Below are 27,540 nucleotides of genomic sequence, written 5' to 3'. Positions count from 1 at the left end.
AAAACATAAAGGAGGTGGGGAGAAAGTTAAGACAAGCAAGAACCCACATGCAGAGAGAAACAAACACCCAGCTGGCACTCTGCGTCTCCGGTCTCCTTGGTGGATTGTTGATGAAGCCGATGGCAAAATGAGACACAATACAAGTCCAGTGTACCCCCTAAACTCCAACGTAATAAAATTAGATTCAAAAATACCCTTTCAAATGTATATATATACATAGCTCTCCTCACGGTCTTCCTTGCCACATTGTTTGCAGACGATGGTTACAGGATGATCCATGCAAAAACATGAGCAGGCCCAGCAGCAGGTGAAGAGTGACAGACTGTGAGTCCTGAAATCCTCCCAAAAACAAAGTAGATGAAGTCACAGTTGTGTGAGGTTAAAATTAAGTGACATCTCTCTTTCTTTTTTCTGGAAGCACGTCTTTTTCAAGGTATCTAAACATAGCAACATCTAATATCCCTGATTATTCATGTGTCCTTTATTAAATGTAATGGCTGCTACTTCTGAGTTCTTTTATTGCAAGGCTCAAAGTAGGACATTATTGAACTAAAGGAACTCCAGGAGAACTGATGAGTTACTGACAGATGTTAACTCAGCACATCTATCTCCAAGGAAAAGGGGAAGTGAGAGTTGCTCAGGCCGCCCTAACGCTAGTCTCAGCTACAAAGTTAAATACTTATCCACAACAATATCTAGAGTTCAGATACCAAAGGGAGGTGTTTGTTTGGGGGTTTAGGCCAAAGTGGCCCAGAGCTGGACGTCTCACAGGATGGAGGGGATAGGGGAGCGAGAGCGCCGCAGCGGGCAGGGTGATCCGTAGGGCGAGGTCACAGGAGACAACCTCAGGGCGTTACCAGCCATGCCCGCTATGTTGTTTAAGCTCCGGGATTTTTCATAGCCTTCAGATGAGGGGGCAACAGAGAGGTGGTGGTGGAGGTGGTTGTGCAGGACATAAACACACACAGGCAGGCAGGCAACGATCCGAGTCCGAGCCAGCCAAGTGAACCGAGACAAGACAGGAGACAGCAGTGAGAGAGCAACAGGAGCATACTGTACGGTGAGAGCATGCACAGCACCTGACTGACTGAGGCAGATTGGAGTCTTAAGCCCATTTTATGTACTTGATTTTGGCGTCGGCCCTGGTCCTGAATCTCAATCTAGTTAGACGTTGTTGTTTCTACACCATCGGATGTTTGTTTACTTTCGGTTTTGCACCAGCCGCGATAGAAACAACGTCATCACGCCCTCTCGTTCTCCGGACATCTATTCACACAGGAGTCGGACATGACACAGACTTACTGCCAGGCAGAGAAAAGTCGGTTTAATGTCTGGGCCGAATGATTTTAATATGTCTGTGCTCACATGCAGCTCCTCCAGGTAACTTCAGGGTTGCAGTTTATGTGTGACAGCGGCTTTAAGAGAGAAATAACTTCAATGGCTGCGTTAATCCCCAAGAAGCAGTTTTATACACTGGAAACATTATCTGATCAGAAAACACACGTCGCACCGTCCCATTGGAATTAAGGACGTTAATTAATTAATCTTAGACACAGCTAATAAAAGACCGCACAAGAACAGTAAGTATATTATATTTATACGACTGAATTTGACTGTAATTACAAGCAGCCGAGGAGGAGAAATGTTCTGCTTCAGTTGTAAGTCTAACAATGGCTGCAGAGCAAACACTGCTGGCAGTTACATTTCAATAAAATACAAAGTTAAGTCTAATTCAACTAATCGAAAAGGAGCAATCGACCATTTACTTGTGTCTGGTTCCACTCATTAACAATAATGTGCTCACTCACACACCTGGATGGAATGAATCCACCATGGATGTGATCGTTGAACGCTCATCTAACCTCGCCGCAGACTTTGTGACATCAGAATCCATGAAATCAGCAGGACTACTGGCTCCATGCTGCATTCAGCCATGTTGGCAGAATCGGATGGAAAGTCCTCCTGTTATTCCATCTTGGAAGCATTTATTATTCAAAGACACCCCCCTACTAGCATTGTAGTCACACAAGATGAAGGGAAACTGAGCTAATACATTAGAATTATTTTTATTTGACGAAGCAATTTAACAAAATTCCAATAAAGAAACTGGGTTTACAGCAATTACTCATTTTCAACTCGTTGTCACTAGTTTTTAAAGATAAAGTGAAACAAGATACAAACAAACACAGTCCACAACTTGTAGATGATTTGATTGTATTAGTGTTAATATTAGATATTATTTAGAAACTGTAAACCTGTTGGATGTTTGTCATTTTGTCGCTGGTTTAGGCGAAGAGGCTGCCGGTAGTTATTTGACATTAGCTGCATTAATATCTATGTCTGGTATTTAGTTTAACTGGACGTCAATGTAACTAGCTATGTAAGCTAGTTACACGCTTCAACCAATCAGAACGCTTCACCCTCCACAGTAACACCTCATCCTAATATGCAGCGAGTGAACTTGGGCGGATGGAGCACGAGAAATGATCCAGATACAAAGTATCGCAGGAGGGGTTGAGATCTTTTTGCCACTTTTGAGATTTCTCCCTCTGCAAATTAGTGTTATTTATAGTTTATTTATAGTATTTATATAAACTAACGTCAACGTTTTAATAATTTCCTCAGCTCAGCTACAGCTGACTGTAAGGAACACGGAAGCTTCATCGATTTTGGCGAATGAGCACAGGTTGGAGGTGGAATAAGTGTCCGAAACATCGCAGAAAGAGAGCCGACGCCTGGAGCAGAATAACTAGCTCGCTCGTTTGCATCATGTCCAGTTAGGAAGAGGTGTGAGGTCACACACGCACAAAGTTAACATTCGCTCTGTTCACTTCCATTCTATGCGAGCGAAGGGACGAATTCAATCCCCTTTGATGAACTTTCAGGCGAGTAACTCCTCGGCAGGCGCTGGTGTGACCTGCTCTAACTCCTCTTTACAAACGCCTGTGTGGTTAAAAGTCCAGTCTGCCAGAGTTAAGTGTGAAATCAGTCAAATAAGATATATTGTTATTCTTAAACTTGTAGGGTTTAACAATAGAATCATATATTAGCAGTATATCAGTATATCACGGCATCATCTGAGTAAATCTATTCAAATAATGTATATTAACACAACCAACATGCACATCATGTATCAAATATAATGATGATGATGATGATGATGAAAAGATGCTTTTAATACGCTAATATTGCAGCATGTGATGCACGCTTGTGCAAAATAGAGAAGCGAGCCGCAGCAGCCGGATGGTCAGTGGAGCACGGCTGCAGCAGCATCATGAGAACAGCTCGTGGAGACGTGGCCACATTACCAACTGCACACGGCACCATGTGTTAGTGGGCTGTTTCAGAACCAGCCGAGCAGGCAGAACAAAGGGCAGCCTGGGTGTTTGCCAACAGGTCGCAGGGACTAGTAAGCACCTGATGTTTTATGCATCAGTGTATAAAACTAAAGCAGCATAGACCAAGGCACAGCTGCTCGGACGCCTACATCGAAAATGGATGGCGAGAAGGCAGGGTTTATCCTCTAGTGCATCTCAGAGTAAACCTTAATGATGATTTCAATCCTTCTTACGAAACAGGAGCTGAAATTCAATTGAACAGCATCTTGACTTGACAGCATGTCTAACGGGACGACAGCGCTGACCTGCTGCAGAGAGCACAGCAGCACTATGAGCCTATAAGATGAAGCAATAACACTGAGCAGGAGGATGATTAGGTTTACCGCTTCCACATTACAGCGCAGATTAACATTAATGCCTCAAGATGCTGGAGATAAAACGGAGGAATTCATCTAACACACATACTTCAGGCCTCGTGTGTTGGTAGTGTTTCAGTCGGCTGGAACAGAAAGTATTTTATTTAAACATCTGCTGCAGCACGACCTCAGTGTGAGCAGAGGGGAACTTCTTTAGCTTGATCCAATGAATACTGTCCTGATATCTGGGAAAGCTTTCTGTGTCGTGATCTTTGCCAGTAAAGTTTCAACATTATCAAAACAGAAACGATAAGCAGGAGACGCTGGAGGAGCAAACAGAGCAAAGTCTCCTTCATTAATATATATACGAGGATATGTACCTTGTTTGCTCTTTAAACTAGATTTATTATTATTAATATACTTATTATATATCATTTCCTATAGCCTCTTTTTGTTGTCTTTATGGAACTATGAGGGTTAATTCCATAAAAGAAAGAATCTGTAAACAAATGCAGAGTATTACCTGGTGATTACATTTAACAAATGAAGTCAAATTGTTTATGAGTCGGTGGGATTAAAATTTATTATATTGGTCCTCATATTTCTAAATATCTGCTGGTGTCTCATCACCTCGGGGGCAGATGATACACTGGCTGATGGGAAATGAAACTGGCAACAGCCAAACAAGTGAGACACTTTACATTTATTCAAGTGTTTCCAGGCAACAAGAAAACATGAATAAATTGTGATGAAGCATCAGCTCCGTGTCAGCTGCACGGAACCTGCTGCCCCTCAGAACTGCTTAAAGAAAGCCATGCTCTGTGTCACTGCAGAGATCCACAGGTGACGTTACCTGAGCCGACTATGCCTCAACAAACAGCCTTCCCCGCTGCAGGGATGCTGGCGTCCGCGTCACTGAGGATACGGATCAGCTGATGAGGACTTTGACTGATTTTCTTAAAAGATGTCGAGCTCTGACATTTGTATTTTTACACACATGTGAAATACAAATTCAAGAACATTCCACATGAGATGAAACCCAGTGATGACTAATGAAACATGATTCAGTATTAATGCACAATAGCAAGCGTGGATTTCAGAATCATCCTCTAGAGAAAATATTGTTTTTCAAACTGACATAATAAATTCATCCGTACTTCAATGAGATCCTGTTGAAAACATTTGAACTGCACGTGCAGTTACCTGTTTGTCGCATGCCTCCGTCTGCAGGGCAGGTGTAGTCACTAGCAGCGAGCAGGAAGCACATGCCCCCGCTCCGCCGGTCCTGTTCCCGGGTGCTGGACCTCCGCATGGGGACCCTCTCCTCTGGAGACAAGGTGAGGTCACTGCCCCCGCTGCAGTCGGCTGACAGCACTGAGAGCAGAAACAGGCGCGCTCACAGGAACATTTCAACAATGACTTCAAGAAGAACATTTTTAAACTGTGATTTTGAGATGTATAAATAAAAGTGTGTGTGTTGTTACAGTGTTACTGAAGAATACATTATTATTGTGAAGAAATCCTCATTGCAGAATCCACTTAATATAAAACATACTTCCTGATTTAAAAGGAAAAGCACATTTTATTTATGCTCCGCGGTGCAGGTCAAAGGTCAGACGGTGTTCGGAGCTCCACATTATTCTTGTTTATGACAATAAAATCTGTTTACTTTTGGAATTAAGTCCGAGTATAAGTATATAGTATATGTATGATAACAAATGATTTTTACCAAAAGGACAGCACATACAAATACTTTAAATAAACTTTTACTACGACCTCCTTACAACACTCAACATGTGGAAGTCTTGCTGAGTTCAGTGAACGTTACATACCATAATACTGCGAGTGTAAAAGGATCAGCAGAATACAGCCAACAGTCAATATGACGCCCATGTCTATAATACACATACTTATAATGCATTATAATCTGCATACAATAATAAGCAACCAAAAATATTCATTATGCTTGATTTTATAATAATTATAAAGTATTATATGTATTATAATTCCCCAATTACAATATAATCTTTTTATAATGCATTATAAATCAGTTATAATAAGTCACTATTAATGGTCATTGTTTGCTTTCACTATAGTTATACAATATAATTGAATCAGCGATACTTAACCCTATAAGCTTTTATTAAATGTTTCATAAGTCTTTAGAATTATAATTGTACAATGCTATAAGCAGATTGTAAGTTTGTTCATAATGCATTATAGATATTGGCGTCATAGAAAGTGTTACCTTTAAATAAAGGTTTTTAAAGTAAAGGTTTAATATTAGTCTTTAGTGCAGAGTAAATCCTGGCCTGCCCTCTCACCTGAGATAATCCTTCAGTACTTTAAACATTGGAATATTAAGCATGAGGCGATCTAAAACCCTGAAGAGAAACGTAACCTGCAGGCTGTGTATTTAAAATGAACCTAATAAACAAATAGACTGTGACGAGCTGCACCCTCAGGAATGTCTGCTCCAGTATATGAAGTGTGAAAGAGTAAATGACTGTTGAGGGCCTCAAAGTCTGAACAACAACACATGAACAATCCCTACAGGAAGAAAGACTTGGACACAAGGACTCTTATCATCTCCTGCTCTAGAAAACCTTAAAGGAGAGATGAAGGCGACGAGCTGCTGTGAGGGAGCGAGTCTCCGGGGGTTAGGGTTACTGCTTTCTCCCTGAGATATAAAACCTCGTCCGATGTAACCTGAGATTTACTACCAAGATGTGGTTGCTCATAGTTTTCCCTCCCACCTGGTCTTACCTGAGCGGTTGCGTTCTAGTACCCTGCTCCCCTTGGTGTGGTCCCCTTGAGTGCTGTTGCAGGTGGTGTTGAGATCTGCTTTGCAGTAGATGGGGGAGCCTCTCTGCACCACCTGTGGGATGTGCTTCTTCCTCTTCTTGGGCAGCTTCTGCTTGGCCATGGCCAGGGAGTAGTACATCCCAAAGTTATTGACGATAACGGGCACAGGCATGGCTATCGTCAGCACACCTGCCAAGGCGCACAATGCGCCCACGACCATGCCCGACCAGGTCTTTGGATACATGTCGCCGTAACCCAGCGTTGTCATGGTTACCACGGCCCACCAGAAGCCAATGGGGATGTTCTTGAACTCGGTGTGGATGCTCCCACCGCCGATTCGTTCGGCGTAGTAGATCATGGTGGCAAAAATTAATACTCCCAACGCCAGAAAGATGATGAGCAGCAGGAATTCATTTGTGCTGGCCCGTAACGTGTGGCCCAGCACCCTCAGCCCCACAAAATGGCGCGTTAGCTTGAAGATACGCAGGATACGAACAAAGCGCACCACCCTGAGGAAACCTAACACATCCTTGGCAGCCTTCGAAGAAAGGCCACTCAGCCCAACCTCTAAGTAGAAAGGCAGGATCGCCACAAAGTCGATGATGTTGAGAACGCTTTTAATAAACTCCAACTTGACCGGGCAGAAGGTCACACGCACCAGGAACTCGATGGTGAACCAGAAGACGCAAACGCCCTCGACATAGGTGAGCGCAGGGTCAGTTTCAATCTCGTACTGCGGGCCTGAGTCCGGCACGCTGCTGTTCCGCATCAGCTCAGTCTTGTTGATGATGGTGTTGAAAGCTTCATGAGTCTCCAAGCAGAAGGTGGTGATGGAGACGAGTATGAAGAACAAAGATGCAAAGGCTATAAACTACAGGAGAGGGAAAGAGAAGAAGAGAAAAACATACGTTACTATCAATCCATCCCGTGCATTTCAAACGACGTTGTAAATACAGCGGCTGAGGAAACATGCACCAACAAAAATCAATTAATTTACTTTTGAGATGACAGTGAACTCAGACAAGGTAAATTAACGTGCATCAATTTGAATGGACTCCAGAGAGAGGAGCAATCTATTAGCAAGCGCAACAAATAAACACACACTTCCCCCTCGCTCCTGGTGGGAATGTAGCACGGGAATGCAGATGAATCCAGATTTAATTTACTGCTGCTGGTTTGTTGGCCAGTCGGCAGTAAAGCAGGGAGCAAAGCAAACATCAGACTTCACAATCAGTTTCTGTGCTTCTGAATTTTGTGAATTTGTTTAAATGTAATTAACTTTAATTAATTAAGTCACAACACTTTTCCATGTACTTACATTGTATGTAATGTCAGGGTGTGCATGCACGGTATGCAGTGGTTCCCAACCTTTTTAGCATGTGACCCCTGACAATAAATATGTGTTTAGTTGTGACTCCTCATTACAGGTTGCATGTGTACTACAGGTGAACAGCTAAACTGAAGGATGCATATTGTGTGACTGACACAACTCCAGACCTTAAGATGGCCACTTGGTAGGAAACTTGTGACAAAACTGTCTAATTAACAAACCTACCTAACAAATGTATTGATTCTCAGAATAGTTCTGGGCATTACGGGCGACATTGTGTGACTCCAACAGCGTCTGTGATCATTCTTCATGTCTCCGTACAGAAGGCAACACGTGTCACAGTGTTGACTTGGCTTTATGTGAAAACATCTTCTCACTCGTCCCTCGTGTCTGGGTAACAAGGCGGAGTTGGGCAGAGATAGGGATCGCAAATAATCATCTTGGCTGCATATTTACTGCCAACATGAAAGAATGCATTTGTTAGGACGCAATATACTCACCTGCTTTCTGTGACGTATACGGGGAAACACTATTTGATTTGTTGAAGTTAGAGAAGCACTGATTGTGAAATTCTGGGCAGATATCGATGTTTTTGTTGTTATGCATCCTCCCTTCGGTGCCAGAGAAACAAAGAAAAAAAAAAGTGTTTTAAAAAAAAAAAAAAAATTCTTAACTGCTTCAAAGCCTTCTTCGCTATACAACTACCTGTACCTCCATCCATCCATCGTCCACCGCTTATCCGGGATCGGGTCGCGGGGGCAGCAGCTCCAGTAAGGAACCCCAATCTTCCCTTTTCCGGGCCATATCCTCCAGCTCCGACTGGGGGATCCTGAGGCATTCCCAGGCCAGTGAGGAGATATAATCTCTCCACCGAGTCCTGGGTCTTCCCCGGGGTCTCCTCCCAGCTGGACGTGCCTGGAACACCTCCCTAGGGAGGCGCCCAGGTGGCATCCTTACTAGATGCTCGAACCACCTCAACTGGCTCCTTTCAACGTAAAGGAGCAGCTGACGCCCTATCTCTAAGGGAGACGCCAGCCACCCGTCTGAGAAAACCCATTTCGGCCACTTGTACCCGTGATCCTGATGACCCAGCCTTCATGACCATAGGTGAGGGTAGGAACGAAGATCGACCGGTAGATTGAGAGCTTTGCCTTCTAGCTCAGCTCTCTTTTCGTCACAACGGTGCGGTAAAGTGACTGTAGTACCCCCGCTGCTCCGATTCTCCGGCCAATCTCTCGCTCCATCGTCCCCTCACTCGCGAACAAGACCCCGAGATACTTGAACTCCTTCACTTGGGGTAAAGGCTCATTCCCTACCCGGAGTAGGCAATCCGCCGGTTTCCTGCTGAGAGCCATGGCCTCAGATTTTGAGGTGCTGATCCTCATCCCAACCGCTGCACACTGCGAACCGATCCGGTGACTGTTGAAGGTCACAGACCGATGATGCCATAAGGACCACATCATCTGCAAAGAGCAGCAATGAGATCCTCAGGTCACCGGACTGCAACCCCTCTCCTCCACGACTACGCCTTGATATCCTATCCATGAAAATCACGAACAGGATTGGCGATAAAGTGCAGCCCTGGCGGAGGCCAACATTCACTGGGAACGAGTCCGACTTACTGCCGAGTATCCGGACACAACTCTCGCTTTGGGCGTACAGGGATTGGATGGCCCTCAGAAGTGACCCCCTCACCCCATACTCCTGCAGCACCTCCCACAGTATCACCCGGGGGACCCGGTCATACGCCTTCACCAGATCCACAAAACACATGTAGACCGGATGGGCGTACTCCCAGGCCCCCTCCAGGATCCTTGCGAGAGTGAAGAGTTGGTCCGTTGTTCCACGACCAGGACGGAATCCGCATTGTTCCTCTTCAATCAGAGGTTCGACTACTGGCCGAATCCTCCTTTCCAGTACCTTGGAGTAGACTTTACCAGGGAGGCTGAGAACTACCTGTACCTGTATGATACAAATACTAAAGCTTTATTGTGAGCATCCTCCACTGCTCAGACGCTCACTGTCACAAAGCTCATTATTTCTCCAATACCCGAGTGTGCTCGCATTTCTGGAAAGAAATGATGTCTGACAAAGTGCATGTCACTGATCTTTCTCCGAGACGTGTAATACTCCCACACGGCGGACATTTTCTTTCCTTTTTATGTGGAAACAAACCACCTTCCATCATGCCAGAGTCAAGTCCAGCCAGCATTTAGCCGGCGCAAAATAGTTGCAACACAACAGATAAACATCGGCCTGTTTATCTGTCTTCAGTGAATTATCTTATTAGCTGATGGGGCTGGTAATACAGCAGAGTGCACCCACACTGTGTGAAGCACTGCCTGCTATTAATAGAAAGTTATATTTCAAGAAAACAAATATTCTGTTAAATGAGAAGTAACTTTAATCTTTATTTGGCTAAATGATAGCATGTTCATACACTGCAGCGGAGTCTGTCTGCTAACAGTATGAAATGATGAGACACATACAGATGTGACTTATTCTGTAAAGTGTTGAAACACCTGTCAGATGCAGAGCTCACATGCAAACATCCACAGCCTGCTCTGAGAGCTAGACGGAGCACAGTTCCACACACGCAGCCTACTATGCTCCTTCTCCACCTTCCTCCCACAATCCAACACTGGTGCGCTCTGCCTACTGAGCCCTGAAGAAGTCGTTTCACACCCTGCTTTGTTTTTGGATTGCATGACTCACACACTCCCAAAATATCATCGCCACTATTTGGGTCGCCCTGCTGCTGAACTGTGTGCATTCAATCTACTGCTGTTACCATGTACTCTCACTTCCTATATATATATATATATATATATATAAATGCATGTGTTTTTATATATATATATACATATACATATATATATATATATATATATATATAAATACAAATATATATATATATATATATATATATATATATATATATATATAAATACATATATACTTTTTCTTTAATGATGAATCAGGTAAAGTGACTCTCGTATGATTAGTTCATTTTAAGAGTTTTAAGCATATTTGGATGATATTTAAGGATAATATGATGAATCATCCGATGACTAGAAGTAGAAAAATAATTTACCACCAACAACAAAATAATCTGAAATGCAGAACACGCTGCTGACAGCTTTGATTGAATTAGAGGTGTTGAAACATGCAAACTCTCCTCCTGCCGCTCAATCCGGACTGTCTCCCGATGTCCCCCCTCTGTGTCTTTATCTCCGCGTGCCTCTCATCATGAATCGTCTGCAAGCAGCAGCAGGACAGCTGAGCTGTTTCCTTTAGCTGCGCAAACTAATGAAAACGGCCGTCCCGTGCTGGGCTTTCATTTAGTTGCGATCACGTCTGCAGAAGATATATCATCATATCACATTAAACAAGCCACCAGACGTACATGCATACACATTACACTAACATGCACACACTGACACCCTGTATACACACACAACCGAACAGAGTTCACTGATGGTCTGAGGTAAAAATAACAAGATTGTTATGCACGCTGTAATGAAAAACTAGAAAGGCATTTTACTTCATGCTCTAAGACTGAAAAAGCTTCTTTTTTCTCCTCTTACAAGTACCTGTTTGCTCTTATTCACTATAAACAACAACTGGACAGATGATTCACAGTGAAGACAAAACTGTTTACCGGTACTAATTTAAAGGTACAATGTGTAAGACATGCCAGAATTTAAATTTTAAATATAAGAAAAATGAACAAACATTATCAACAGAATGTGAAGAAGTGTTGGCGTTAAACACGTCTATGTGTTGTGTTGTATACGGAGTTAGCAAGCTAGCTAACTGGCCAGCTGTCCGCTAGTTAGCTAGCTTGCTAGCTTGCTAATTCTCCGGAGATGAACAAACTCCTTATCTGAACTCACTTCATGTTTCTGAGCCTGATTTCCCACAGAAATTATTCCTATATTGTTTTTAGAATAAGGTCCTAAAAGATTAGAATACCTGGCTCAGATCCTTCGTATGGAGTAAACTTAGATCTGGACTAAGAAAATGCAGCTTCTTGGTTTTATTAAATAACGTCATAAATAACTGTGTGCTCACAGGTTTGTATCTGAAGGGCTGATTTGACATTGAATCAAATAATAGTCTAATGTAGTTCAAGGTCCTGTCACACATATCCGTATGACAGAAACGTATGCCGGTGTATATGAAAATTTGTCAGAGTCCAAATACGTCCAACTTTTCATCGGATCGGAAAGTGAACATATACAGACACGCATGTCTAACCTATTGATAGCGCATCACTTACTTATACAAAATGTATCAGACGAATACATAAGATATACACAAATATGGCGTATACAAAATATCGGCAATACGCTGGAGTACGTTGATATAAGGTAAGGTATAAGTAGTATTCGTTAAGAGCAGGCGGTGTTACGCTGGGGTGCGTTGTTGAACGCTGATGTTTTGAGCATGTTCAAAATTACTGGACGTATCCGACGTGTGCTTAGATATGCAGACGTTACGTTACGTTAGACATACGTGAATACGGAATACAGTACGTCAATACCTACGTGAATACGTTAGAGGTAACGTTAGATATAGGCTACGTCGGCTGACGGTGAATCCTACAGCCAACTTATTGATAACGAGTGGATAACCTATTCCTACCCTATGTTAACATTATGCCTGACGACGGAGTAATTTATTAAACGTGTTTCTACAGAACAGCTAGCGTTCAGCTAGCGTTTTGGGAGCTTATTGGGGTTTGAATATAGTATATAGGGTAGCTGAGTAGCTCATCTACACTTCTTCACACATCTTGATGAATACATCAACCCATCATCAGAGAGCATGGAGGATGCTGAGAGGCTGCGACAAGAGTACATTCTGTTCTCCAGCATCACCATGACGTGAACCAAATGGCACTTTTCCAGCTCCATTGGCCAGACGGTCTGATACGTTTTAAATAGGTAAGTGATACGCTATCAATGTTTGACATAGGTATAATAATTCATTATGTATTCGTTATGTATACGTCAGCTACAACACCGCTGTGGAAAAGTTGGACGTATTTGGACTCGGACAAATTTTGAGCTACTTTTCATATACGCCGGCATGTTTCTGTCATAAGGATATGTGTGACAGGGCCATATGTCTGGCGTGTTCGGCGTATCGTCTGCATCCTTCAAACGATCACAACTTACCCTTAATTTATATCAACCTATTGCCGATATTTCGTATGGGTCGGCATACGTTTCTGTCATACGGATATGTGTGACAGGGCCTTAACACAACTGAGGAAGAAACACCAGTTCCCAAAACAAGACTTGTTCTGTGAAGTCATTGTGTGAGTTAATTGTTTTCATGCTGCATCACATGAAGCTCAGACTCGTATCACTCCACACACACACACACACACACACACACACACACACACACACACACACACACAAAATCACAGGAAGAGCTGCAATCAATCAATCACGTTTCCTGGCACGTTATAATCACATCTGTCTTGGACCTCGTTAGGAGGAGAAGCTGACATTCTTTAAAAGCTTGGCTCTGTATCTTGTACTGTACAGACTGAGGAATGTATCAGGACCTAATAGATTCAGCTAGCAGCCTTATCACCACCTCAGACACTGATGGGATGTGTCACAGTCCTGAAGCATCTTCTTCTTTATAATCACATCATTCTTCACAACATGCCTCTGCCACTCCCTAGAACTCTGCCTGTTCTCGGCCAACAGAAGAGACATGAGGAAAATGCCATTTCAAACGGCTCCGATCACAAGATCCCCCGGCGGATAGCGTCTGCTCCTTGGCCTGGCGCCGGCAGAGGCGGCGTGCCAGGACGCTGACACTGGAGCTATGCAGCACGGGTTGTAAACAGTAACTGATACTCCGGCATGGACGTCACATTAGCACGTTGGTGCAAAGGAAACACTTGGTGGTCTGCAGGTTATAGTGGACGAACAGGCCGGCAACAATCAGATCAAATGATCCTCGTCTGAGTTGTTGGAGCCGGCAGCAGATTGCACAAAGTGTTCCATAAATTATTTAAAAATGTAAAAATTAAGATTTAAGATTTAAATTGTATCTTTTCCCTCTCGTAGAAACTCTTATTTAAATCTCAGACATTTCATTGTTCTAAATCAAGGTGGAACAAAGTGTGCCGGATAAAGATTCAATGTTTTTAGTGAAGAATAAGAATAATTATTATAATCATTTAAAATGTAATAACAATAACTTATTTCACCAGGGAACAAACTGTATCGTACTCAGAATAACTTCAATACAAGAAAACATAATATCACTGTTTTATTTTATTTTATTCACTAATTATTAATTATTTTAAATAATCTGAGAACGGCAAGTGAGGTAAGAAAAAAATCAGAAAAAGTGATTTTCTATTTAAATAAAGGACCCTACCATTTTATATTATATTATACTATACAGTAAAATATAATAAAATACAATAAAATACAATAGGCTTGGGAAAAGGTTTGAGCTTCAGCATTTAGATTTTAAATCTAATTTTAAATAAAAAATCTTATTTATTTACCTTTCACCATATAGCATCGTGGATATATACGCTTTATATAATGTAGCCGATCTTTTTCATAAATGACAGTCGTCAAAGCAATAATCGATCTTTACGAATCCAGAATCAAACAAAGCCGTAGCCGTCAGTGCTGAAATTATTTTTTTAAACCGAATTGAAAACCGAATCAAATTGTGACCTTAAAATTGAAAAGCAAATCGAATCTGGATTTGGAGATCCGTGAGATTCCTACTGCAGAGCAAATGTGCAAAGTGATGCATCAGGGAAGCTGCTGATGAAGCATCACGTCACCTTATTAAGGTTTTAAGATCCGTCTCTGAGCTGAGTGGAAGTTTGACTGTGATGCATCTCTGTGATTTTGAAGGAAGCCTTTATGTAGTTAAACAGTATTCTGGAATAGAGATGTTGAGTTTCTGAATGATGTATATTATAGTAAGGAGAATTAGCTGCCACGCTACTAAGCGATTTGTCATGTTGTGACTGAGATCTGAGACTCGACTTGGATTTGAAATATTCAGAGAGCTAAAAACAGAACGACCCTGATGGCTCGCACATTTGTTTGGTTCAACCTTTCATCTGTTGGCACAGAAACATGTTGGATGGGCAAACCTTGGCATTGTCCCACTGAACCCCCCCCCCCCCCCAGGCTCTGTTTCAGAAACTGCCCAGCTGGCTCAGCAAATCAATGCACTTGCTGCTCCCACTCCTCGGGACTCCCACCATCTGTTTGTCACTTTGGGTGGGGGCCTGAGACCACCGTCCACCGCCACTCTGCTAAGGTCCTCTATAAGCCGCCGTGACATCACCAAACCAAGGATACCCCGGAGGTGCTAACACAGTCCAAGAGGATCTCAAACACACACGCACACGCACGCACGCACACACACACACACACACACACACACACACACACACACACACACACACACACACACACACACACACACACACACACTCACATAATTAAACCTGTGGGGTTTGAGCTCGTATGAGGCTCGCCTTCCGTTTCTGCGTGATATAATTTCCATCTGGATTCAGGGCTTCCCCTCGGTGTGCACACAAGAAGTCTGCAGACTTGTTGAACTGCACGTCCACATGAGCTGATCAGCATGCAACACAACATACATGTAACGCCATGTAAACACACATGTTTAGCTAATGTAGATATCACAGCATCTCTTTTCAATATAGTTTATAGTTGTAACTAATTACTTTAATATTGGTTAGTAAATTATTTACTGCTTTATAGACCCGTTAAAAGCCATCCTTATAACAACCTTTGGCTGCTGTTTATTCGGCTCCAGCAGGAGTTTTGATTTAAGAGCAGTGAGGAGTCAGTGACGGTATAGTACAGTCAATTAACTAGGTTTTTCAAAACTTATGAATCCCTGCAACCTCCTCCAGCATACAGACATACATGAGCATACAAAATATTAGGCTGATGGGTGCAGAAGTAAAGAGATTAGCTGCGGACAAGCAGCGTTACAGGGAGTGTGTTAGCATCTTTCAGCTCAGTGTTTTGGTTTTACGACCCACAAACGTACTGTTTTGGTTCAGTGTCATCGCCCTCATCAGTAGACAGCTCTATAAACTCACTGTGCACCAGCTGCTCAGCACCAAACAGCAGGCAAACACAGTCAGGGACTAGTGGGCGATCATTTAGCAGCTAATGGGACAGAAATAAACTTTTTTAAAAAGCTGCCTGATAACAAAGTGGTACTAATCTTTTAGCACCACTACTGGTTTATTAAATGTTCCCAGAAACATCCAAAATAAAATTGGGGATGCAACCTTTTGCAATTATGCACCAAAGCTATGCAACACTTTACCTGCAGACATTAGGGAGGCAAGCTCTCTCAATATCTTCGAAAGTAAGCTAAAAACATATCTTTTTACTTTAGCCTTTTAATGGTAATATTTTATATCTCTTTACTTTAGTCTTTTAATGGTGATATTTTATATCTCTTTACTTTAGCCTTTTAATAGTGATATTTTATATCTCTTTACTTTAGCCTTTTAATAGTGATATTTTATATCTCTTTACTTTAGCCTTTTAATGGTGATATTTTATATATATGTTTATCTTAGCCTTTTAATGGTGCCACTTTAAACTAATTTAAATGATTTCATAAATGTTTGGCTATTTTATCTGCTATTTTAATTCAGCTATTTTTATACAATTTTAATTATGCTATTTTTATAGTGGTACTTCAGACTAATTTACATCAACACTGTGATTATTGTACTGTAAATGCTCTTATTCTGTCTAATCTTGTACTAATTGTTATGTTTTGGCTGTGAAGCACTTTGGGCTGCAATTCTTGTATGAAAGGTGCTATACAAATAAAGCTCATTGTTATTATTATTATTATTATTATTATTATTATTATTATTATTATTATTATTATTATTATTATTATTATTATTATTATTATTATTCATATTGCATCGTCCAGTCCTCATCTGCTTTATCGGATAGTATAAAACATGTAAAATACACCAAGATAAGTTTTTTAAGGGAAATAAAACAACAACTAAATCCTTCATGTAAAGATGAAATAAAACCTTATTTTACAGTAACTGACGGCAGCATCAGTGGACATATGTGCAGAGAGAAGGATGCACGCAGCAGAGCCGTCTCTCCCACAGACACAGGGCTCAGCTCCAGCTGGAAGCAGAGACCCCCGGCAAGAGATATCCCTGTCTGTCACTCAGCAGTGTTGTGTCTCTTCAAAGAGACCCCCCTCCTGTCCTCCACATTATCACCAACCCACATCTCTGACAACACACCAGGGAGCGACACTGATTACCTCCTTCATGACAGAAGCACCTCGCTCTTCATGCAGCCTGGTAACCAATGAAGCCAAGCTTGTAAACAAAAGTCAAATAGACTCCACAGCTGGTTAGAGCGTTTCACTAACATTAGCTGAGCATTTCACCCTGACCGAACAATGTCATGCTCAGAAGAACAGCTGATCAACACCCTTCTCCATATCAGCAAACATCCATTTAGCTGCAGTATGTGGATCTGCACATCATCTTTCAAAGTCCATGTGGAGACAGACAGCAGCCAGGAAGAGGACTTTATATTGGACAAATCTGCAGCACACGATTCACGTCCAGTGGAAATGTTCAGTGACACAAAGGAAGTCTCTCGTCCTTTATGCAGCTTAACGTAGAAACGTGTGTGCACGCTGCACGTCCGACTTTCATGTCCTCTCAACACCTACTGTCCCCCCCCCCCCCAAGTGCTTTACACGTGTAAACCTGAGCAGACCTGAAGCACACTGATGTCATGTGTCATTCAATGTAAGTTGGAGTTTTGCTAAATTGTGAGCAGTGAGGTGTGTGTTACTAGTTAGTGACAATATAAAACTAAGTGATGCAAACTTCAAACAATTTGTTTTAATCTAAAGTTACATTTTTTACTTAACTGGCATGATAAATGTGTGCTCATGTGACAAACTGGCAAAGCCACAAAGTTTAGGAAAAAGGGAAAAAGTGTAATGCCGCCCAATTATGAAAACATAAACATAATTAAGAAACATTTTTGCTGCAAAAGAAAAGGATTCACAACCTTCATCTGAAAAACGTCGTCCAGGCAGCAGCTGCATTTGTAAAATAGTTGTATATGAATGAAAGTTTTAGGAAACAGAACTTGAATAAACTGTTTGTGCAAATGTGATTCTAACAGTGTGAACAGCTTCAATCACACACGCACACACACACACACACACACACACACACACACACACACAAAATGTACCAAAAATATTTTCAAATCTAACCGTATTTAAATAAAATAAATGTATTTCTGTAAAGTTGATCAAATGCTCATCACGTCCCGCTGACACCTCACAGAAGACACACATCCCCTGCTGCAGTATTTAGTTCCCTCGAGACCAACATCAACAGTTATAGTATGTAGTCTAAGAAAAGGAGTAAACAGAATCCTAGTTCATCCACCTGCCTCCTTCATTAATGATTTACTAATCAACAATATCTGAGTACTTTTTCCACCACTGAATCAGGCTCATAACTTCCTTAAGTGTGTGTGTGTGTGTGTGTGTGTGTGTGTGTGTGTGTGTGTGTGTGTGTGTGTGTGTGTGTGTGTGTGTGTGTGTGTGTGTAGCAGGATTTAGAAGTTGCAGCAGATACAGAGGCAGCTTCCCTCAAAGTGAACTCCTCTGCTGGGTCTCTGCCTTCCTCCTCTCCTCCTTGCCTCCTCTCCTCCTCTCCTCCCTGCCTCCTCTCCTCCTCTCCTCCTCTCCTCCCTGCCTCCTCTCCTCTTCTCCCTGCCTCCTCTCCTCCTCTCCTCTCCTCCCTGCCTCCTCTCCTCTCCTCCCTGCCTCCTCTCCTCCTCTCCTCCTCTCCTCTCCTCCCTGCCTCCTCTCCTCTCCTCCCTGCCTCCTCTCCTCCTCTCCTCCTCTCCTCCTCTCCTCTCCTCCCTGCCTCCTCTCCTCTTCTCCCTGCCTGAACTGTATGAAGTTCTATTAAAGATAAGGTGTCACATATCCTGGTCCGTTATGTGAGCAAAGTTTCTGGGAACAAAGATTAAAAACAACTAACAAAGCAGGAAGTGTCTGAAACATCTGCTTTCTGTCCCGTCCTGCATCATTAAATACATAATATTCCTCCTCTGTTGTTGCCTGTCAAAGTTGCCCCAAAAACATGCCTGGTAAAAACAAAGCACAAAGAACGTAAGACAAATATTGAAGTGAGCAGTGAAGACTTATCGTAACATCACTCAGAATAAAACAAAGGCTGCATTCAACCTCTGCAGTCAGACAGAAATACTCCCGCTTGAAGTTCCCCGGGAGACTGTGATACTAAATATAACCAACAGTCTCGCTGTCTCTCCCTTTCATCTGCCCGTCAATATCTTGCTGCCCATCGCTGAGACCTGAAGTCTGAGTGAGCACGTCTCCGCTGGAGCAGCAGAGATATCAGGCTGCACATGAACAGTGATGATGCTTTAGTCCTGTCATGTTCCACACTTGTATAAGTTGTAGATGACAGCTTGTAGAAACTCACTGCGATAATATCTGGATATAAATATTGAACTGTTCCAACATTTGACAGCTTTCATCCCTTTTCTTTCTAAAACCTCTCCGTTGAATTGCAGCTTCCAGCCGTCGCCCCACAAGCTCCGCCCGTCTGTAAAGAAAGCTGCCGCTATACAAATAATGGCTTATCTTAATAGCCCACAAGATGCCATTACATGCACACTCACACATCACTGAGGACGCTGACTGAAGGCCCAGATTCCCAATAAAAGATGCATTCCTTTGATTCCACGTTGAAATGTCCTCAGACTAAATGTGACATTAATCACATTTCAAGGCTGGGACACATCTGAGAGTCTGACATGATTATCTGAAATAGAGGAGGATCAGAAAGTCGAGACTCCAACGGAAGACGAGGAGCCTCAGTTGACTCAACAGATATTTCAGTGGCACAAAGCGCTCCGGGCTCAGCTGTGTCGTGCACGGTGCGACAACAGGATCAGGAGCTGCTGCGTTGTGTGTGTGTGTGTGTGTGTGTGTGTGTGTGTGTGTGTGTGTGTGTGTGTGTGTGTGTGTGTGTGTGTGTGTGTGTGTGTGTGTGTGTGTGTGTGTGGAGCACGATGGTTTAGGTGTTTAATATTTGTCATATTCTGTTCTGCTTCTGTCAGAGAAAATATTGACAGGTGACTCAGACACACTGTGACAATCAGACATCCAAGAGGATTGTTTCTGCCATGAAGTCCCCTCTCACTACTTTGACTTCCTCATGAAAGCAAGAAACAAACAAAAATAGCCTCAAGAAAGTGTGAAACATGCAATGTCTTAAAATAACAACAATAAAGTTTTATTATCATCGGAGGATTGTGTATATGAAGCTGTGCCATTTAATAAACAACTGATTCTCATGTTGCAGTGAGAAAACACGAGCTGCACGCTCATAACGTCTAGACTTTAACTTCTCATCATATCTCGTCTTCTTCAGGATCATAATCACAGAAATATACGGAACAAGGAAACGTGAATAAAGCAGCGACAGACAGATAAACATGTTTACAGCCTGGTGCAGAAAACAGTTTTGTTCTCTGTAGCTAAGTTTCCTGGTCATGACAAGAAGTGTGTACGGAGGTGTATTTATATACAACTCACCTGTTTAAATTATATTTAGGATTAAAGTTATGCATAATTATGGACATGATTTTGGCATCTGTGTGAATATCGTACAAATAATGTGGCTTGCTGTGCAGGTGATGGTACGTTGGGCATCTTGCAGAACAATGATCGACCTCTATACTCACTTTAGTTTCCAACTGGATGTCAGGAACTGTAACGTCTGTTTCACTTGAACCTGGACAAAGACAGCAGCATTCAGCCAGGTGACTGTCTGCAGTTGTACCGCTCGTAATTCTCATATTTAATTTATATGTTAGCACTCGTTAGCATGTATCGCTCACCGTACCTGCTTGTTAGCTTAGCTAGTTGTACTGAAACGCTCCAAGGAGTCGGCTGTTAAATGTTTCCAGTAAGTACATAAAAAACAAAACAAAGCATCCCTATTATTATTACAATTAAAGTGAATTACGGATGCACCGAGCTAACCAAGAAGAAGCTGCCAACGTTAGCTGCTAACTAAGCGTTTGGCCTCGTTCCTCCCCAGCTTCCTTCCCTCGTGTCACTTCTGGTTCCAAAATGACAAGACGACGATGTCCAAAACCAAACTCGAGGCTTCACAACAGGAGTCTACAGCATAGGTCTTCAACAGGGGGGGTCTATGAGGGGTACTGCGGGGGGTCGCGTGAAAGTGGTTTTACATTAGAAAATAACTCATTACATAGTATTTAGCTTGATAAACACAGATTGTAGCGCTCCTCCCTCCTGTCATCCATTTGTAGACGAGTGGAGAAGAACATATTCGTGAGTCCGTGTGTGTGTGTGTGTGTGTGTGTGCATGTGTGTGTGTGCGTGTGTCTGTGTCTTTGCTTTCGTACTATTGTAAAAACTAATGTCAGTATGTGCTTTGTTCTGTTGTGATTAAAAGCCTCGTTGGCAGGGATTTGCTCAGCCCTCCCAAGATTTCATGAATACATGAATACATTATTGTCATTTAAAAGAAACAAACATGCAATTATATGGCGAGCAGAAATAAAAGAGAGAAACAAGCCCAGTCAAACACCTTCTATACATACCGCCCGAGTGTGTGACAGAGACAGCGGAGACTCTGAACACACTCACCATCTCTGATGACTTTCCCTTTAATCACAATCTGCTGAAGAACAACATGTTCTCAGATAAATCAGCCCGATGTCAATTTGTTATTGTTTGTGTTCTGACGAGCTTCCTGCTCCAGATTTCATCGACTCAATTTAGCCAAAAGCTGCAGCGAAGTGGGTCACACACAAATAGCTGGGCTGGCAGAGGCAGAGCAGTCTGGGTAGAAAGTCCTTCTCGTGGTGGTACAGGTGGTACAGACTGTTCCAACACAATGTGAGCTGCACATGTGATCGGGGGGAGGGGGGACGGACAGACATTGTTCACCTCCAGGCTCTGATAAGTAAACGCAGGATCAAGGTCAAAGCTGATGAGTTATGAATTTCAATGAAATAAAGCAGAGTTCCCTGTGCAGGATGTGAGATGGCTGCATTAACCAACATGAGGATTTACATGCAGGGCGACATTTTTCTATTAATGACTTATATCCAGCTTCCCTGATGGCCATCTTGGGTTCATCCCATTATCTTATTTTGCCTCCTCTCTCCTCTCTCCTCTGTCCTGTCTCCTCAAGGAATTGGGACGTCCTTCAACAAGGCTCGTCTCGACCAATTTCTGGGTCAAGTGATCGAGGACGGAGGACAGAGGAGGGAGGACGGAGGACGGAGGACAGAGGATGTGGAGGACAGAGGAGGGAGAACAGAGGACAGATGACAGAGGACGGAGGACAGAGGACAGAGGATAGAGGACAGAGGACAGAGGACAAAGGACAGAGGACAGAGGACAGAGGACAGAGGAAGGAGGACGGAGGACAGAGGAGGGAGGACAGAGGACAGAGGACAGAGGACAGAGGACAGAGGAGGGAGGACGGAGGACAGAGGACAGAGGACAGAGGAGGGAGGACAGAGGACAGAGGACAGAGGAAGGAGGACGGAGGACAGAGGAGGGAGGACAGAGGAGGGAGGACGGAGGACAGAGGACAGAGGACAGAGGAGGGAGGACAGAGGACAGAGGACAGAGGACAGAGGACAGAGGACAGAGGACGAAGGACGAAGGACAGAGGACAGTGGACGGAGGACAGTGGACGGAGGACAGAGGACGGAGGACGAAGGACAGAGGACAGTGGACGGAGGACAGTGGACAGTGGACGGAGGACAGAGGATAGAGGACAGAGGACAGAGGACGGAGGACAGAGGACCGAGGACGGAGGACATTGGGATGAACTTCATCGTTCAGTCTGACATCATGTGTTTGTCAGCCGCTCTCTGTTTGGAGGGAGTTGTTATTTTGCTTTAACCAATCAGCAACAAGTGGTGCGTCCTCATGTCTAGCAGTTGCTAGGAGCAGTTAACTTAAAGTTTCTCAAGATCATCAAAGATGATTTCCACATGCATTACAGGAGGATGGTGAGTGAAAGTGCCTCGTGTGAACTAAAGATCTTCTGCGTTATAATTATGGCTCAAATAAGTTTCTAGTGATCATAAAATAATTGTGAATCCTGTTGAATGGTTGATCTCTCATTCTGCAAGACAAACTCCTCACACTGCGTCTGCTCCACTCACTGATTCAGCAGATCGTCAGGGCGGCGGCGCTCACTGAGAGACTAGGCAGGGAGACCCACTGTTGCTATGGCGATGAGGAACGTGTAAGTGGCGACTGAGGAGCGCTGTGACAAAAGACGAGGCCAGAGCCCACAAAACGCCTGCACCGATCGGCCCTGAGCTGAATGCTGATGTGTTCTGATGGCACGACGTTCTGGAAACAAGGAACGGACTCGTACCAAAGTAGCTTCTGTCCGTCGGTGACGCCTTCAGTGCTCAGTCTGCTTACAGTGTTCATTTTGGGTCTTTTCATATAGGACAACATATGGACATTTGTTTTTAAACTATGGTAATTATATTATTTTACTTTTCTCCTTTGACACTTTGACTCATGGTGACTCGTCTGCACCGGCGACCTGGTGCTGTGGAAATCTTGAAAAATAAAGTAATTTTCTCGAGTTGCAGCAGCAAAACTTGGTGCTCAGAGTACATTTGTGTAGTTGACAAAAAACGAATGAAAACGCGTGTTAAGTTGTCTTTCAGCTCTACAAGTGGAACAAGCTAAATGAAAACCTTCCCCTAAACAGTGACCTTCACCTTCTGCTCTCACCTGGCTCCTGTGTGTCCGGCTGCACAGCAGGGGGCCTGCTGAAGTCTGATCACAGGGCAGAGCTGGCTCCTGTGTGGCTCCTCTCTCCCCCCTCATTACGCTCAGCAAGATGGACGCCCACGGGCAAACTGAGTAAGTATAGCAGCCATATCGAGTAGTCCGGTCAGTCATATAATCCCTCGTGGGATTCGCTGTTGACCCACTAAAGGTCACAGGGAACGTAATACAGGCTACAGAGTGGCACGATGGGCTGGGGTTACAATATTGATGCCTGGTTCCAACATTTGTGTGTATGTGTTGTGTGATATGCCGTCAATCCACACCGAGTAACACGATGAACTTCATCATTCACGAGCCAGAATAACAAACACATGTCAACAACAGGTGAGCGTCAGGTGAGAGCAGCTGCACAAACCCAGTCTGACTGTCACACCTGCACCTGCAACAAACTGCATTGAGTTATATTAAAATCACTTTATTTCCTTTGTATTTGAGGCAACAATAACTCTCTCATCAAATCAAACTCACTTTCTTCCCATAACAAATATTATGAATAATATTTCACTGCTGTCTGCTTTAAAAAAAGGTTCCTTTCTGTGTTTTGTCCCGAGAGAAGAAATCCCAAGAGGACCAAATGTAATGTAACCCTTCATACCACACAGAGCACAGAGCGATGCACATTTATTATGTATGCAGACAACACTAGTGAATAACTTGAGCGTCTGCAGAATCAAAGCTTCCCATATTTGTATGAACCCTGTCATATAAGTCATGACGGACAGCCGCAGTGATTTCATCAGTCAGTGAAAACATAATTCTATTACTTTACTAATCATCAGAAGTGATTGTATTACTTGGGATGTACTTTACATTTCTGTTCATCTGTCAAAGCTCCTTCACGCCTCCACATACACACACACACACACACACACACACACACACACACACACACACACACACACACACACACAAACACACGCGATCATTAAGAATTAAGGAAAGATGGTGGTCAGGGTTAAAAGCAAACTAGTTTGACTGAAGGAGACAAAGTTTTGTCAGCTGAACAAACAACACATGCAGCCACGTTTCTTGAGAGGATAGACAAAGAGACAAAGAGACATTTGGAGAAGTTTACGATCCATCCACAGCTCAGTGACCGCATATAGCCTCAGAGTGACGCAGCGAGCAAATACACAAAAGCCAGCTGATTCATGAATGTAAGCGAACCTGAGGTAAAACCTAGAAGTCTATGAGAAAATGTTTCTACTTCTCTCTTGATTTATTACCTCAGTAACATTTTCCTGATGAGTCTCAATCTGTAGTTTCAAGTCTTCTTCATCACATGATGTTCATTTAGTAACTTATGTCCCGTTTAAAATAGACATTAAAGCAGCGTCTGCTTTAGGGCGGGGCTACCTGTGATTGACACTCTCACAACTTTAACTCTTTCTCGGTTTGTTTTCAGTTCATGAAAGTTAATTGTAACATTTTGGTTTCCTAAAAACGTCTTGTTCCGTGTTCGGTCGAGTAGTTTAGCTCCGCCCTCTCCGGTCACTTCTGTTTCCAAAAAAACAAAATGGCGGCGGCCAAAATACCAAACTCAAGGCTTCAAAAACCACAAAACAATGTATGACATCACGGTGACTCCGTAATGCCTTACTGCCCAACACTGTTCAGGGGTCGCTTATTAAAGGTCACATCACGGTACAGTATATCTCAAAAGTGAGTACACCCTTTAGATTTTTGCAAATATTCTGTTATATCCTTTCAGGGGATAACATTATCCTACTGAAACTTTGATATAACTTAAAGTAGTCAGTGTGCTGCTTGAATAACAGTATAGATTTATTGTCCTTTGAAAATTACTCAGTACACAGCTGTTAATGTCTAAACAGCTGGCAACAAAAGTGAGTACAACCCATAGTGAACATGTCCTAATTCTGCCCAAAGTGTCAATATTTTGTGTGACCACCATTGTTATCTAGCACTGCTTTAACCCTCATGGGCATGGAATTCACCAGAGCTGCACAGGTTGCTTCTGGAATCTTCTTCCACTCCTCCACGACGACATCACGGAGCGCACGGATGTTGGACACCTTGCACTCCTCCACCTTCCTCTTGAGGATGCCCCACATGTGCTCAATTGGGTTTAGGTCTGGAGACATACTTGGCCAGTCCATCACCTTAACCTTCAGCTTCTTCAGCAAGGCCGTTGTCATCTTGGAGGTGTGTTTAGGGTCATTATCATGTTGGAAAACTGCCCTACGGCCCAGTTTCCGAAGAGAGGGGATCATGCTCTGCTGCAGGATGTCACAGTATATATTGGAATTCATGTGTCCCTCAATGAAATGCAGCTCCCCAGTGCCGGCAGCACTCATGCAGCCCCAGACCATGATGCTGCCACCACCATGCTTGACTGTAGGCAAAACACATTTGTCTTGGTACTCCTCACCAGGGTGCCGCCACACACGCCGGACACCATCTGACCCAAACAGGTTTATTTTGGTCTCATCAGACCACAGGACATGGTTCCAGTAACTCATGTTCTTGGATTCATTGTCTTCAGCAAACTGTTTGCGGGCTTTCTTATGCATCGGTTTCAGAAGGGGCTTCTGTCTGGGGCGACGGCCATACAAACCGATTTGATGCAGTGTGCGGCGTATGGTCTGGGCACTGACAGGCTGACATCCCACTTCTGCAACCTCTGCAGCAATGCTGGAAGCACTCGCACGTCTATTTTTGGAAACCAACCTCTGGATATGACGCTGAGCACGTGGACTCAACTTCTTTGGTCGACCCTGGCGAGGCCTGTTCCGAGTGGAACCTGTCCTGGAAAACCGCTGTATGATCTTAGCCACTGTGCTGCAACTCATTTTCATGGTGTTGGCAATCTTCTTATAGCCAAGGCCATCTTTGTGAAGCGCAATAATCCTTTTTTTCAGCCGCTCAGAGAGTTCCTTGCCATGAGGTGCCATGTTGTCCAGCATTCAGAGAGAATTGTGCCCAAAACACCAAATTTAACAGCCCTGCTTATCATTTACACCTGAATCCTTGTAACACTAACGAGTCACATGACACCAGGGCGGGAAAACAACATCATTGGGCACAATTAGGACATGTTCACTATGGGGTGTACTCACTTTTGTTGCCAGCTGTTTAGACATTAACAGCTGTGTACTGAGTAATTTTCAAAGGACAATCAATCTATACTGTTATTCAAGCAGCACACTGACTACTTTAAGTTATATCAAAGTTTCAGTAGGATAATGTTATCCCCTGAAAGGATATAACAGAATATTTGCAAAAATCTAAAGGGTGTACTCACTTTTGAGATATACTGTATATGATCCAAGTCGACCACCATGAATCACATTTCCTCTAAATTGGAATTTGATGTCTCTGCCAAACGCAGCTGATTGTACAAGTCTCTCGGGTTTGACAACCTTAACAATGAATAGATTCATCTTTAAAGTAGCTGTAGTCAGACTCCCATCTCACCTCCAGCAGCTCCAGGGACACGCAGGCAGACAGGAAGCCGACGAGCCTGAATGTTAATGCAAATGAAGGTCAAGGCGTCAGGCCTGTGCTGGTCTGGGATCTGGGTCTTGTGACTGATGAGTGTCCCGTGGCTGAATGTGAAACACCATCTTTTCAATCTGACACGCCTCGTTTGCTGTGTCACAGGGAAATATAGCTTTCAGTCTGTCTGCACCCACAGAGGGAGCTCAGGGGCAAAATAATTGGTCAGGAAATGAATTATGTATCTGTTGTCTTAAAGCCTTGAACCGAAGGTACGGATAAATAC

The 27,540-nt window shown here is 43.3% G+C and overlaps 1 protein-coding gene across 6 annotated transcripts in view; it reads right to left on the bottom strand.

Moving 5' to 3' along the window:
- The window catches only part of kcnc2 (potassium voltage-gated channel, Shaw-related subfamily, member 2), a 62,005-nt gene that overhangs the window by 2,630 nt on the left and 31,835 nt on the right, over positions 1–27,540 (bottom strand). For 3 of the 6 annotated variants that reach the window (XM_029461584.1, XM_029461585.1, XM_029461587.1), the window contains exons 2-3: positions 6,461–7,370; positions 4,898–5,068 (exon numbers count right to left, since the gene is read on the bottom strand). In XM_029461584.1, coding sequence (XP_029317444.1) covers positions 4,898–5,068; positions 6,461–7,370 — 1,081 coding nt within the window. Of the gene's footprint in view, positions 1–20; positions 903–3,803; positions 3,838–4,547; positions 4,610–4,897; positions 5,069–6,460; positions 7,371–27,540 lie in introns of those variants that run through there. The other 3 variants (XR_003834522.1, XM_029461583.1, XM_029461586.1) reach the window with 3 other exon arrangements.

Source organism: Cottoperca gobio, chromosome 23 (assembly GCF_900634415.1).
Source record: "Cottoperca gobio chromosome 23, fCotGob3.1, whole genome shotgun sequence".
In the NCBI taxonomy this organism is placed as follows: Eukaryota; Metazoa; Chordata; class Actinopteri; order Perciformes; family Bovichtidae; genus Cottoperca; species Cottoperca gobio.
Note: the sequence above shows the minus strand (reverse complement) of the source record. Positions and strands in the feature narration are given on the sequence as shown.